Genomic DNA, 14,845 nt, shown 5'->3' on the forward strand with positions numbered 1-14,845 from the left:
TAGTTTCCATAGTTCTCTTTCTGGATGTGACTGGCATTTTCCATCACAAATCTATTGGAATTGCTTTGAATCACCTCATTGCTGAAGAGAGCCACGTCCATCACAGTTGATCACAAAGTGATATTCTTAAAGCAGAGATCTAACTATGTCATTCCCTTTTTCCATCAAGTGCCATCAAACTCTTCTGTTTAACTTGAAAGCCCTTCATAACTGGATCCCAATCTACCTTTCCATCACCACTGTATATTATTTTCCCTCCTGCATTCTGTGATCCAGCCAAACTGATCTCCTACATTCCTTCCTTCCTTCCTTCCTTCCTTCCTTCCTTCCTTCCTTCCTTCCTTCCTTCCTTCCTTCCTTCCTTCCTTCCTTCCTTCCTTCCTTCCTTTCTTCCTTCCTTCCTTCCTTCCTTCTTTCCTTCCTTCCTTCCTTCCTTCCTTCCTTCCTTCCTTCCATGAAGCAATTGGGATTAAGTGACTTGCCCAAAGTCACACAGCTAGTAAATGTTAAGTGTTTGAAGCTGAACTTGAACTCCTGTGCCATCTAGCTGTCCTCTAAGCATAGTTCTTGACACATGGTAGGCTTTTAATAAATGCTCATTCATTCATCTTAGAAATAGTAGAGTGTCACTAGAAAGAATTTTATCCTTTAAATAACTATGTTAATATCTGCACTTTTTTTCAGTTCTACAAATATTCATTAAATGTTTACCATGTGTAAGTCTTCGCTTCAAAAAGACCAGAGGGATTGAATTAGTATGAATAAATATAAAGCAAAGTAGGTACTTAATAAATGTTGCTCAAGCAACAAGTGATTAATTAACTCTACCTAAATTTGCTAGTGATGAGTTACTCCTTCCTGAAGATCTACACCAGATTCACACTATAACCAGAAATCTGAAGTGTGCTTGTACTTTCAATAATTTGTTTTTCTGTGTATTCTTTCTGGGTTTTGATTTCCTACTTCCTTCCAAGAATGGTTTTTAGTATAGTGACCATTAAGTGTCTTGAATGACAAGGGCATATCAATGGTGCATAGCAAGAGCATCGCAACTTCTCTTGTTTTTCATTCAGGAAATACCAGATCCAAATGTCTGGGAAGTTTGATAAAACTTAACAGCTGAGTACCATGAAAAATCGTTCACTATGTAGATCTGAACTCAGTTTGCTAAGAAGTCTTTAACCTTCTTGATTGAGCTGGTCTACATTTCTTTTTTGTTGTTTGTTCTCAAAACCCTCGGGGTATATGTAATAGGTAATTTTTGGATTGTTCCCTCCCACACCCCAAAATATTCTGATCATATCAGGATTGCTCTGATTCCCTACAGGGAAGAAGGCTAGGAAGGAAAAATAACAATAAATCTTAACACCATAGGTAAGGTGTTAATTAAAAACATTCTCCAGATCTTTCTGTTTTCTATTGCCAAAGGCAAGCCTCATGGATGTCAGGATTTCCTAATAGGATGGTGAACTTTATGTCCTGAGTACATGCAGACTAGACAAAGTACCTTTTAGTTAAGTCTGCTGGGTGAAATTGAATGCCCCCAGTTTTTACAGATCCATACCCAGAGCTCCTATGTGTTTTCCTCACTCTTCTTCTTAAGTCTAATTTTTTTAAAGGATGCTTGAACAATGGAGGGTGATTAGTGTATAAATAAAAGTGAAAGTTAAGGAATTTGAAATATCTCTCTAAACTATGAATCTATGCATAGTCACCCAACTTGGCTCACTTCATATGTCATGTAGCTGTCAGTAGTTCCCCACATACATTGAATGTGTTCCCTCAGGGTCTTGAGTGCATGCTTTGGAAGCAGCTCAAACTTGCTGGTTTCTCACATTTCTAAACAGCACTTCCATCTCTCCTCTCCATCCCTGTCCTCTCTCCCCCTTTTTCCCCAAGGAATTCAAGTCAGTAGACAAGAACCTTTCAAATTTGACTAGAATGGCTTCCCCCCAAAACATGGATTTCAACAGTATCTCTCTAGCACTTGGTTTGGTGATTTCCAAAAACAAATGTGTTCATTTCAATGGATGGACTATTTGCTAATAAATAACCTTGCCCTGTCTCCTCTTTCATTCTCTCTTGATTGCAAGGAGAGTATGACCTTTTATAGGGAGTGATTAGAGGATCAAAAGTAACTCTGACCTAATGGTCAAGTGTGGGCTAAAGAGTGAGGAATCCCTGACTTCTAAGTCTGGTCTTCTCCATAGTCATATTGATTGACGAAAACACATATTGCATTAATCAAGTTGGTTTCCTTTTCTGTGGATAGTTTCCAGACAAATGTGGGCAAAGGGAATAGCCCCCATCTTCCACTGAGAATGTTTTATGCGTAGGTCTTTGAATGTAAGATACTTCCAAATCCGATCTTGTACTTGATTCAGCTGCTTATGAAACTCTCTGGTGTAGGTGATATCTTTATTAGAGTTATGAGTTTCCCAGCCCCCTTCAAATTCCCTTACCTTAACTAACATATCTGATGATTTTTCAAGTAATCAAGCCCAGAAACCAGATCTGGGATTAGAGAAGGCAGCTGTGCTCCTTTCTCAGACAGTTTTGTCTATAACAAATATCATATGGCTAAAAAGTAAATACAGATTAAATCAATAATAAGTAATCAAAAAATAGAAATAATAAATCAATAGATACCTACTATGTGTCATAGATTACAGATCTAGACCTGGAAAGGATCTTAGAGAAAGGATTCTATCTTTTAAGGTTTTATAGATGAAGAAGTAATTATTCAACAGAATAGGGGATAGAGGCAGGTCACCAGCTTCTCTCAGTTTATAAACTGTACCTTGCCGTCTCCCAGTGAGGATGCCTCTGTGGTCAGTGCTTGAGTTAGCATAGAATTTGCTGCTGCTGTCTCACCATTGCTTTCACCTCTGCATCGTGAGTAGAAATGTATAGTGTAGGTCAATAGCACTGGCCAGAATAATCTAAAAATCTTAAGAAGGGTGGTGGTGGGGAAGAATTATTACCTAATGAAAGCTGGAATCAAGTAGAGGAGTAAATGGTGCAGTGAATAGAGAATTGGGACTAGAGTCAGGAAGTTCAGAATTCAATTCCAGTCTCAGATACTTACTAGCTTTGTGATACTAGGCAAGTCACTTAACCCCTATTTATCTCAATTCCTCATCTGTAAAATGGAAACATGCTGGAGAAGGAAATGGCAAACCACTTCATTATCTTTGCCAAGAAAACTATATAAACAAAAAGTCTCTGGGGTCACATAGAGTCAGATACAACTAAACAACTAAATAACAACTAATCAAGAAGAAGCTTCTTTGGGTATCCTTTAAAATTATAGTGATTTTAAGAAAAATGTTGTCATTTAAAGAGTCTCCATAAAAATTTTTTAAAACTTTTTTCTTTCTTTCTTTCTTCTCCCTCCCTTATTTCCTCTCTTCCTTTCTTCCTTTCTCCCTCTCTTCCTCCCTTTCTCCCTCTCTTCCTTCCTCCCTTGCTCTCTCCTTCTCTCTCTTCTTGCTTTCCTCTCTTTCCCTTTTTCTTTCTCCCCATCTCTCCTTCCTTTTCTCTTTACCGCCCTCCTTTCCTCTCTCTCCCTCCCTTCATCTCTCCTTTAATCTCTTTTCCTCCCTCCCTTCCTCCCTCCCTCCCTTCTTTCCTTCCTTCCTTCCTTCCTTCTTTCTTTCCTTCTATCCTTCCTTCCTTCTTTTCTTCTTCCCTCCTTTCCTCTCTCCCTCTCTTCTTCTCTCCCTCCCCTCCCTTCCTTCCTCCCTTCCTTTTCTCTAACAAATATTTTCCAAAAAAGATGGAGATTCAAATGTAGTTTAGGTCTTAGTCATTGATGGGTCTAGTTTACAAAAAGCAGAAGCCACTAAAGATGTGTGTCCCCAGACTTTTGACAGCCAAAAAGAGTGCAACATGGTGATATAATACATATGCTGGGGGCATGTTCTCCTTAGAGTATGGAGTCAGAGTTCTATTCTAGAGTTGCATATTCTTTTCCTTTCACTCACACTTACCAAAGTTTTTCTAACTTTCTTTGAGCCCCTGATTTCTATCATTCCATTAGGTGGGGAAGCCCTGTGCTGGGGACCCCCAGTAAGACTGTCACAAGGAAAAATATGGTGCTTTCCAAATTTAGCATTTTCTTGGAGGGTGTCTGGCTTCAGGTTGGTCCTGGAAATTCCTTTAATGATGTTTTGGGAAACATCGTATTTGATCCCTTATGGTATTTATTCCCTATTAACTATCTATAGAACTAGTCTCAATATATTAATGAACAGTACTTTATTGGAGTACAAAGGCAATATCCTAACCTAGTATGTAGCTCTTTTCCTCCTTCAGCTGGAGGAATAATTCCCTCTGCTCTTCTATACCAATGGGAAGGCATAAGGAAAAGTCTTGGCCGCCACCCTCCTTTTTTCTGCTCTTTGTTCCTGCCTCTCCAAATCTCTTAGTGAGACTTGGATAGGTTTCTCTTAGAAAGGAGTATGAATTGCATTTGTGTTGCTAATCTTGGACCAAAAGAGCCTTCTAACCCAAAAGGAAAAACAATCTTCGTTCTTCATTAAATAGGAACAATATGACCTTAGGCAAGTAACTTATTTCACTGTTAAATGCTGCAATTTCCTCATAAGCAAAATGGGGAAAATATTAATAGAATGGGAATTATTTTGAGTTTGTTTAAATTCCAAATACTATATATAACTCTTTTTTTTTTCACTGTTAAAATGGCAGCAAAGGTACTGTGACTACCCAATTAATAGATAGCGTGTGTTTTCTGGGCCATTTACAACATGATGGGGTTTTTCCAGTGCTCTATTTATAGAGATAGGTCAAAAATATCACTTCCTTTGGTCATAGACCTAAAGTCATATGTCACTTCTAGAGACCTGGTTAAGTATAGCTCACATAAAATACAGCTGGCTTCCAGGTTCAGCCAGTGAACCACAAGCCCCTAAGGAAACTCATTCTACTAGAAGATAGATTTCTGAGCTTACCCCAATGGCCTCATTTGTTAAAATTTCAACTCTGGCCTTATGGCACTTGGGTTCATCACAGTGTACCTTTCCCTTTACCAGGCATTCTCCAAATCAGACTCCCATCTATGACAGGCTTTCAGTACGTTACTTCTCTTTTACTTTGAATGTCATCTATTTAAACTTAGATTTTAAAGAGTTGATTTTTTTCTGTTTTAAATACAAAAGCGACTTTGAAATTATTTGAATGGCTTTCCTTAAATTTCTGAGAATATTATATCCATCAGTGTTTCCATCGCTATAGTAATGGAGACTGGATCAGAGAAAAAGATTAAATATAACCTAACTTAATCCAAGTGAGACACCAATGAGCATTGCATAACTCATTTCTCTGATTCTAGCTATTTCTCTTTCTGTGTGTGTGTCTCTCTCTCTTTGTAACTCTCTATCTCTCTGTCTCTCTGTGCCTCTCTAGGTCTGTCTCAACCTCTTTCTGTATGTCTCTCCATCTGACTTTCTCTGTCTCTCTCTGTCTCTCTCTCTCTTTCTCTCTCTCTCTCCTTCTTTCTCTCTCTCTCTCCACAGGCCTGACCCATAGGAAATAACTTGGGGGGGAGGGGCAGAGTAGAAAGAATGGGCTGGTTCGCTCTCAAGGATTCAAGGCAGACCCTTACACTCCTTTATCCACAAAATAGGAAACAAAATCTACCTAGGAGACCAAAACACATGAGCAACTGAAGCTATTTGCATATCAGGTGTGTGTGTGTGTGTGTGTGTGTGTGTGTGTGTGTGTGTGTGTTTTACAAATGGCCAGGAAAGGGTTTCCAGACATTATTTCTAGGGGAGATCCTCCTGTCAATCCCTTCCCATCTAAAATAGATTGCCAGACAAATAACATGTTATTTTTTTCTTCCAAACATACTGGATTTTAACTGACAGTCAGAATTCAATTCTGTTTAATTCAATTTTGTGAGCATTTATTAAGCATATTGCTATGTACAAAACACTATGCTAGAGTTGAAGGCTATGGAAATATAAATGAAATAGATCTTTCTCTTAAAGAGTTTGAAATCTAATAGAGAGAAAATAAAATGTACCCAAATAATTTCTTATCTTTATGCTTTTGTTATATCCTAGAATTATGTTTGTTTCATTTACTAATAGCAAATGTTTACATGGTAACAGTATTACACAGTTAAAAAGGGGGGGAGGAGACAATGTAAGAAAGAGAGAGAGAGAGAGAGAGAGAGAGAGAGAGAGAGAGAGAGAGAGAGAGAGAGAGAGAGAGAAAACGAACAGACACTGTAGGAAGTAATAGAAATAATAGTGTGGCAGTAACAAATCAGGAGACAATGCTTTATATTTTTCCTCTCTTGACCTAGTTTTAGGACCTATAGTAACCTAAGGAATTTCTGCTTTCCCATCCTTTAGGTACTTTTTAAAGGAAAGAACTAAGTCTCTATAATCTTCAGGCAATTTGAAAAGATTGGAGGCAGGTAATTCTAAAAGGTTTTCTGATGTAAAGAATTATTAACTCCTTGGAGAGCTAACATTATTATTAACTTTTAATTTTAATTAAATTTTCTGATATAAAGTATTATTAATTCCTTGGGAGTAGAGGGAGCAGGGTAATAGATTAAGAACCAGAATAAAAAAAATTCAAAGAACTAGAAAATGATGGAACAGTTCAGTGACACAGAGGATTGAGTACCAGGCCTGGAGTCATGAAGACTCAACTTTTGCTGTTGTTCAGTTGTTTTTGAGCTTATTCAGGGTTTTCTTGGCACAGGTACCAGAATATCTTTGGCCAGATTTGAACTCAGGAAGATGGCTAGATGGGGTGATGGAGGGAACTTCCTTAATTCATATCTGACCTCAGACACTTAGAAGCTGTGTGACCCTGGGCAGGTCATTTAATCCTCTTTACCTCAGCCTCTTCATCTATAAAAGTTGGAGAAGGAAATGCCAAACTACTCTAGTTTATTTACCAAGAAAATGAAAAGTTGAAGAAGGCTGAGCATGAATAGAGAATGTCAGTGTTTGAAGGGACCTAGATGTAGTCTAACCTCCTGATTTTGTAGATGAGGAAGCTGAGTCAGTATTAAGCTAAGTGACTTACTTAATCAAGATCAGTAAGTTGGCTAATGATAATAGAATCTGGACTAACATTGTCTCCTGATTTGTCACTGCCACACTATTATTCCCATTACTCCTCCCACTTATAATGTGTGTTCTCTGTCTGTCTACCTGTCTGTCTCGGTCTTTGTCTCCCTTCTTCCCTCTCTGACTCTGTGAATCTCTCTCTGTCTCTCTGTGTATCTCTCTCTGTCTGTCTCTGTCTCTCTCTCTCTCTCTCTCTCTCTCTCTCTCTCTCTCTCTCCCTTCTCTCTCTTTCTCTTTCACCCCCTTTTCTCTGTCTCTATCTGTTTTTCTCTCTATTGCTGTCTTTTCCTCCCTTCCTCCCTCTATCTCTGTGTATGTATATTTCTCTGTGTCTCTCTGTCCCTCCTTCCCTCTTTTCCTTTCTCTCCTCCCTCTCCCTCTTTCTCTTTCACCCCCTCTTTTTTTCACTCCCTTTTCTCTTTATCTCTCTCTATTTCTCTCTCCATCTTTCCCTTCCTCCATCCCTCCCTCCCTCTCCATGTGTATGTGTATTTTTCTATTTCAGTGTCTCCCTCTCTCTTTCCTTCTTTTCCTTTCTCTCCTCCCTCTCCCTTTCTCTCTTACCCCTTTTTCTGTCTCTGTATGTGTCTCTCTTCTTTCTGTCTCTGTCTCTTTCTCTGTTTTTCTCTGACCTTCTCTCTCTCACACCCCTCCACCCCAGTAACAGAGTCAAAAACAGAGCCTAACCCAGAGTCAGTCCATATTTTATTATCCATTAAATAGAAGCCTCAAATATTGTTCACCCTGGTTAAGAAAAAACAAAACAAAACAAAGTTTATTCCATGAGTTCATTTAAGTCCAGATAGCATTTGTAGGAATTTTCATTCAATTTCTCGACATTTCCTCTTTCCTAGTCTTGATAATTTTTTTTTCAATTTGGAGTGAGAGGATATCCAACTGTATTTGGCCTTGAACCTATGTCTCATTATGCTTGAGAGTCCCTGGTTTGTTTTCACATTTGCTGTTCTAAAATGTAAGAATTTGTCTTTTAGAGTGGAGACTCTGCTAACGATTAGCTTTGCTCTCTGAAAACTGTCTTGTACCATAGCCATAAATTGAAATATTTTCAGAGGAGATTTCCCATTAGAGATTGGCCTCTCCCTCCTACAGACTCCTGTGCAAGTTCAATGCTGACACAACCTAATGTAAGTGAGTTTATGATTTGGGGAAATCAAGTATATACACTAGTGATGATCCTGATTGCTCAAGGATCCAACCAAAGTCAGCATATTTGTAAATTGGGATGGTTCTTTGGCATAAATAAAATATTGTTTTCCTGCCCAGGTCTTACCTCTACTCCCACTTATTCTCCTCTCTTTGCTCCCCAGCAAAATATGGACTTAATATCAAAGACACCTGTGCTGAAAGATGCTCCTGCAACCCAAATTTTTAGTTTTGATTCCACCAATGCAATGACCAAATTTGTCTTTTCTAGTTTCATATTCATACTCGTCACCATCATCATTTTTGTGTATCTAGTCACCTTCATCTAAAAGGTTACCAAGGACCTTTTGTTACCTCGAAGCAAATATTAAAATTTTACAGATGGAAAAACCATCACAGAGCTAGTTATATGATTTACTGACGGTCCCTAAGAGAGCCACAAGATAGCAATTACAGTCAGATGCTGCTAAGTTAAAAAAAAAAAAAAAACACACACACACACACAAAAAAAAAAACCCTGGTTAATGGAAAGATTTTTTAAGCTCCAGTTCATTTATTTTTAGCAACACTGGGTACAATAAAATACTAAAATATGCTTTGGGCAGTTTAAAACCCTCAGCCATAAAGAATTATAACCTTGGTTTTGCAACTTTAGTTTGGTTTAGGAGGACATATTCACAGGTTCAAAGGAGTACAATGGAAGGACTTTGGAAATCATCTAGTCTACCTTCTTTCCTCCTTTTTTTTATTTACAGATGAAGAGACTAAGATTTAAAGTAACTGTTAAGTGATTTGTCCAATGTAATACTAGTTGCAAGCAAAGGAACAAGCATCCAAATTCAAATCCTGTGACTTTCAAGTTTAGCACTCTCCCCACTGGCCATAAAAGGTTCAGTTTTATATTTCACAGTCAGATCAGCTAGGTCATTGACAAAGGACATTGTATTGCTCAATTCACTGTTTTAAGTCTGGGTTAAATTTTTTTCCAAAAAACAAACAAATAAATTCCTCCTTGCATCAATTTCTTCCATGGAAAATGAAGATGATTTCTATTACTTTTTATAGAAATATTTGGAATTCAAAAGGGCAAAAATAATTTTTAAAAAACCATTTAGTTTCCTGGTTGGAAGAGTATTAGACAAAAGATGTTACTAAATAACAGTATCTGAGGGGATTCAACTTCACATATTTGCTTATATGATTTTGTTGAGTGTTACTAAGTTTATAACTGAGCCATTATTTTTCAGAAAATGAAATATTATATCTGTCTTCTCTCTCCCTATTTCCTGTCTTCAGTTGACCTCAATCAACCCCTCCTCATCTTTCAACAATTTCCCAATGTTTCCTTAAAATTCAAGTCACTGTTACACAAGGTCAAATCAGAAACATCCTTCCTCTCAGTTCTGTCCAGCGTTGTCAATCATATATCCAGGGACTATTCAGTTCCAAGCCACCTGGTTTTTGTGGGGGCCAGCTGAAAAGGCCTCACTGAATCAGGTTAAGCAGCTTGCCAAACCAGGACACGTATTGCATTTGTGGAAACCCCTTGCCCTTGGTTATCAGTGTACATCAGAACAGAGGAAGCTAAATATTTGCCTGAGGGATGTGAAGACTTCAGATGTTTGATAAGATGCTGACATCACACCCTTAGTCAGTGTCTTTCCAAAGACTCATCATCCATAAAAGTTTTCAGTCTTCCTTGGGGCCTAATATCAGCTGAGAAAGCAGAATAAGAGACTTAGTTAATTTCAGCGATGGCTTTGTCATTTTTTAGAGTCTGTCATCCTTACTTTTTTGGTAAGAGAACATTTTTAAGCTGTAAGGGGCAATGGAATGAGTAGAACTGTTTCCTCATCTGTGAAATGAATGAGTTAAATTAAAGTTTAACATTATCAAAAATCCCTTCTATTTATAAGCCTATAACTCTATGACCTTATGATTTTCTATCAAAAAAAGTAACTTCATCCTTCCATCCCATAAGAGACATACATTACTATTACCCTTCTCCCCTCCTTGAAAATTCCTGATCAACTAATTTAAGTTTCCCAGTAAATTAGAGTCAGAGGAAAAACCTAGTGAATAAAGAATCAAAGAATAAAGAATATTCCCAGACTATTTATAGATAGTATGAGCAGCTCATTGAGCAAGTCCATGATTGCATAAATCAAATGAAGCTAAACTTAGAATTGGTTCCTTATGGATTAGAGACAGATCTATAGGGGGTTACTACAAGTCCTAATTTATAAAAAACTTTTTTGAGGCCTCATAAAGTTAAGGGTTCTTATTTTGACTAGTCTAATTATGTAGGTATAATTACAAATAAGGTAAAAGTTACTTCAGCCACAAACATAATCATAAGCATTGTAGTATATTTGAGAGAGAACAGGTCTTGAAATCAGCATGATCATGACTTGGCTTAAAATCCTCCTTTCAATATTTATTAGCTTTGTGAGTATGGGCAACTCACTTAACCTCTTTGAGCCTCAGTTTCCTCATTTATAAAATGGGACTCATAATAGCTGGAGCATTTATTGAATTTTGAGGATTGGAAGGGAGGATATGTTTAAAGTTCTTAAGAACCTATAAAAATGCCAGTGATTGTCATTTCTCAAATGGGTAGAAGTGTTCTTTATTGTGCTTGGTGTTCATTAGGCTATTTCCCCAACAGACTTGTTTGGCTATTGGGGCAACTGTGCCTTAATTGTAAAGACCCAACTTTGAAAAGTTTTGCTGAAAACATTCCAGCTGCTCTGGATTGATGTTAGAGGGCAGAGAGAAGGAGGGTCTTTCTCAGGAAATCCACTGTACTTAGCATAGCTCTGTGCAAATTGGTGCTCTAATAAATGTTTTCTAATGCTGATGATAGGACTTTATATGTCAAACAGCACAATGAATGGCATCCAGGACAGAATACCAAGTACTGTGGGCTGTAGAAGAGCCAGAGGAGCCCAGGAAAGTGACTCTCTTTTTCTTCCTCCAGTATAACTTGTTCATTCATACCTCTATACCATCATACTTTCCTTTCTGACCTACAATGCATCCATTATTTCCCCATCAATCTAAGAGTTATTTCTGATTCAGAAGATAAATAAATAAGACCAACTAAAAATGTAAAGGGATTGGAATTGAGATAAAGGAAAAGAATTATTCTGGTTTCTGAAACTTAAAAAATCTCAAGTAACTTCAAATAGATATACTTGATATCAAATAGATACAAACTAGATATCTATACTGATATGGAGAATCATATTAATTTATTTCACTAGGGACATTTTTATCCAAATTAATTCAATAAGCACTTATTAGTCACATATTAGGGGCAAGGCACTATGTGAAACACCAAAGATATGAGGAGGAAATATGAAAAACAATCCCTGCCTTCAAGGAACTTGCATTCTTTTGTGGAGATACAGCATGATAATTTGAGAAAGAAGAAAGCACTAACAATTAGAAGAATCAGAAGCTCCAGGCCTGAAATCAGAAAGACCTGAATTAAAATTTAACCTGAAAAAATTTCTAGCTCTCTGACTCCTCTATTTGCCACAGTTTCCTTACCTGTAAAACAGGGATAATAATAGCACCTCCCTCTCAAGTAGGAGAATTAAATGAGATAATAATTGTAAAGTGCTTAGTACCTGGCATATATAGTAAGCATTATATAAATATTAGCCAAGATCACCATTGCTATTAATTAGGAAAATTTGACCATTAGAAAATTACATGTGAAGGGAACTATAACCTTGAACTTTTTTCCATGAGTTGTTGTGCCATAGTGCCAAAATAGTGTTTTACAAAGTTGTAGAGTAGATTGATCTTGATAGTGGTTTTAAGTATAGATTCCTGGATAATGGTTAGAATATATATTTAACATTCATTTAATGGCTTTTATGGTGACTAAACTCAGAAGTTATAGTATTTACTTTCAATCTAGGCAGTGGGATACCATAATGGTTAGAAGGTAAGCTTTGAAATAAGGAAATCTTGGGTTCAAGTTCTGACATTAATTTTAAGATCTTAGACAAGTCACTAACTTGTGCAATGCTATAATAAGTGACAGATGAGTTGCTCATTTGCTTTGATGGAAGAAATTTCCATACTTTGAGTTTCCTTATGCTGCTGAAATTACCAGTCTGAATATCCTCCTTCCAAAAAATATTCTTGAACTCACTAACTTTGTGGCTATCAGTATAAGGCCCAGAACTACTTTCTAGGCAATGAATAAAAACTAGACTTATGTCTATACAGTACACATGGTTAATTTCAGGTACTTCTGGATCCAGTTGTGTGATGGCTGCTCTGGGGAACACTTGGAGTCACAGTGTCAATACCAGATTGATTCTCCGGTATCTTGACGCAAAGAGAAGACAGGTAAGTCATTTGTCTATATCTTGTATTCATTCCCCCATTTATATTTCCGTTTCCACAATGCTAGAACAGGTCCTGTGTCCTAATCAGACTCTTTACCTCTAATTTCTACTCCTTCCCCCACAATACTATCTCATCAAACTTGCTGATATACATAAACTGCCACTCAAAGAGCCCATTGATGCCTCATTAATAATAGCTAAGTAGCATTTACTATGTGCCAGATACTGTACTAAAGACTTCATAATGATTATCTCATTTGATCCTTGAGAGGTAGGTGCTATTATCATCACCATTTTACAGATGAGGAAACTGAAGCAAACAGTGGTTCAGTGACTTGTCTGAGGATGGATTTGAACTCAGGTCCTACTGACTCCAGGACTGGCACAAAAATCCAACTAGTTACCTAAGCAATAAAGTCCAAATAGAGCCTTCCAAAATATAGTTGTAATCTGTCTTTTCCACAATCATTTCTTTTAAAACAAGGGCAGAAAGGGGAAGGGAATAAACATTTATTAATCACTTACTTTATGCCAGGTAACTAGAGAGGGAGGACAGTAGCAGTTGAGAGGATAAGGAAAGTCTTTCTTTTGAAAGAAGAGAGAAATTTTCTAAGATGGAGGTGAATAAGGAGCCCTTTCTATGCTTGTTTTCACTCCTCATGTCCTGTTTACGCTCTACCCCTTGCAATCTGTCTTCAAATTCCATCACTCAACTGAAAGTGCTCCCTATAATTTTACCAGTGATCTCTTAATCCAAATCCTAGGAGCTTTTCCAATCCTCATCCTTCTTAATTACCAGCTACTTTCATCACCTTTGACCACACCTACTTTTTTTTCTTTCCTCCTTTAACATTTATAATGCTTCTGGTTCTCCTGGATTCTCCGCCTGCCTATTTGATAGCTTTTTCACAGGATCATCATTCATTTCCACCTCCTAAGAGTGGGTAGCTCCAGGGCTGAGCCAGCCCTTCTCTTCCTTCCCTAGATTCCTTCATTTGATGATTCCATTAGCATCCCAGATAACTCCCAAAGGATGAAAAGGCTGAAGCATTTATTAATGCTGGGCAGTGTGCTAAGAATGGGGAGTATGTATGTGTTGGGGAGGGGGCAATATAAATGTAAGTGCATGAGACAGTAATTGTAGTCAAAAACCTTGCCCTCTACAAGGGGAAGAGAACACATAAATAGAGGAACTCTGGATTAGAAGGAAGGGAGGAATGTGTACAGCAACATTATGATTTGGAAACAATCCAAATGAAATGGAGGCTTGGGTTATGGGTGAGATAAGTTGAAAACTGACCTATCAGAGCTCAGTATGCGAGGTTCAGGTGGAAAGAGGATGAAGAAGAGGAGAATAAGAAACAGAGTACAAAAATTATGATTTGGAAGTGACCTTTTCTTTTGCCCTACATCATCAAATGCTGGACACTTTCATTTTTATCATCTCAATCACATATTTATAGGGTCCCTTTAAACTCCACCTATTCCTGTACCTTTCCAAACTCCCCTATGTGGTAATATATTTTCTTTTTTCCAGTTACCGAGATTTCCACGATGGTAATCATCCTGGACTCGCTTTTCCTTTATTTCCTCTACCCAGTTAGTTGCTAAATTTTGTTGATTCTCTCACCTGGATTTGGATCATTACAATAGCCTCCCAACAGCTCTCCTTCTTCTAATGAATCCTCCATGAAACTGCCACAAAGACCTTCCTGAAACATGGATCTGACCACATCACTCTTCTGCACACCTGCCTTTAGAATAACCTGCATATTTCCTTATTTGGCCTTCAAAGCAGTCTACAATCTGCAACCCCTCTCCACACACCCCCAACTTTCCAAACTAATAGCACATTCTACTTTCAATTCAAGGTAACCTGCTTGCTCTTCCTTGAACGTTATATTCCATTTTCCAACTTCATGCCTTTGAAAAGTTTGTCCTCCCCATACCCAGAATGTACTTCTTTGCCATATTTAAGTTTCTTCAAGGCTCTGCTTAGATTATAATTCCAATACAAGGCCTTTCCTTAATAGTGCTGCTGCCACCCCCCCTTCTCAGTTAATGCTATTCCATCCACATCCCCAGAAATGATTTTGAATTTATTTTACATATAGTTTGTATGTAACTTTTCTTTCATCTGTAACAGGTTGCCCTCTCTCTCTAGGTTCTCTACCCCCTGCCCCACTAGTCTGTAACCTT

General features: G+C 37.7%; 1 protein-coding gene across 1 annotated transcript in view; it reads left to right on the forward strand.

Annotated features, from left to right (window-relative positions):
• Positions 1 to 14,845, forward strand: part of RAD51B (RAD51 paralog B) — an 887,153-nt gene that overhangs the window by 772,336 nt on the left and 99,972 nt on the right. The window contains exon 9 of the mRNA XM_051977885.1: positions 12,544 to 12,647. Within this exon, the coding sequence (XP_051833845.1) occupies positions 12,544 to 12,647 (104 nt within the window). The remainder of the gene's footprint in view (positions 1 to 12,543; positions 12,648 to 14,845) is intronic.

Source organism: Antechinus flavipes, chromosome 2 (genome assembly GCF_016432865.1).
Source record: "Antechinus flavipes isolate AdamAnt ecotype Samford, QLD, Australia chromosome 2, AdamAnt_v2, whole genome shotgun sequence".
Lineage (NCBI taxonomy): Eukaryota > Metazoa > Chordata > Mammalia > Dasyuromorphia > Dasyuridae > Antechinus > Antechinus flavipes.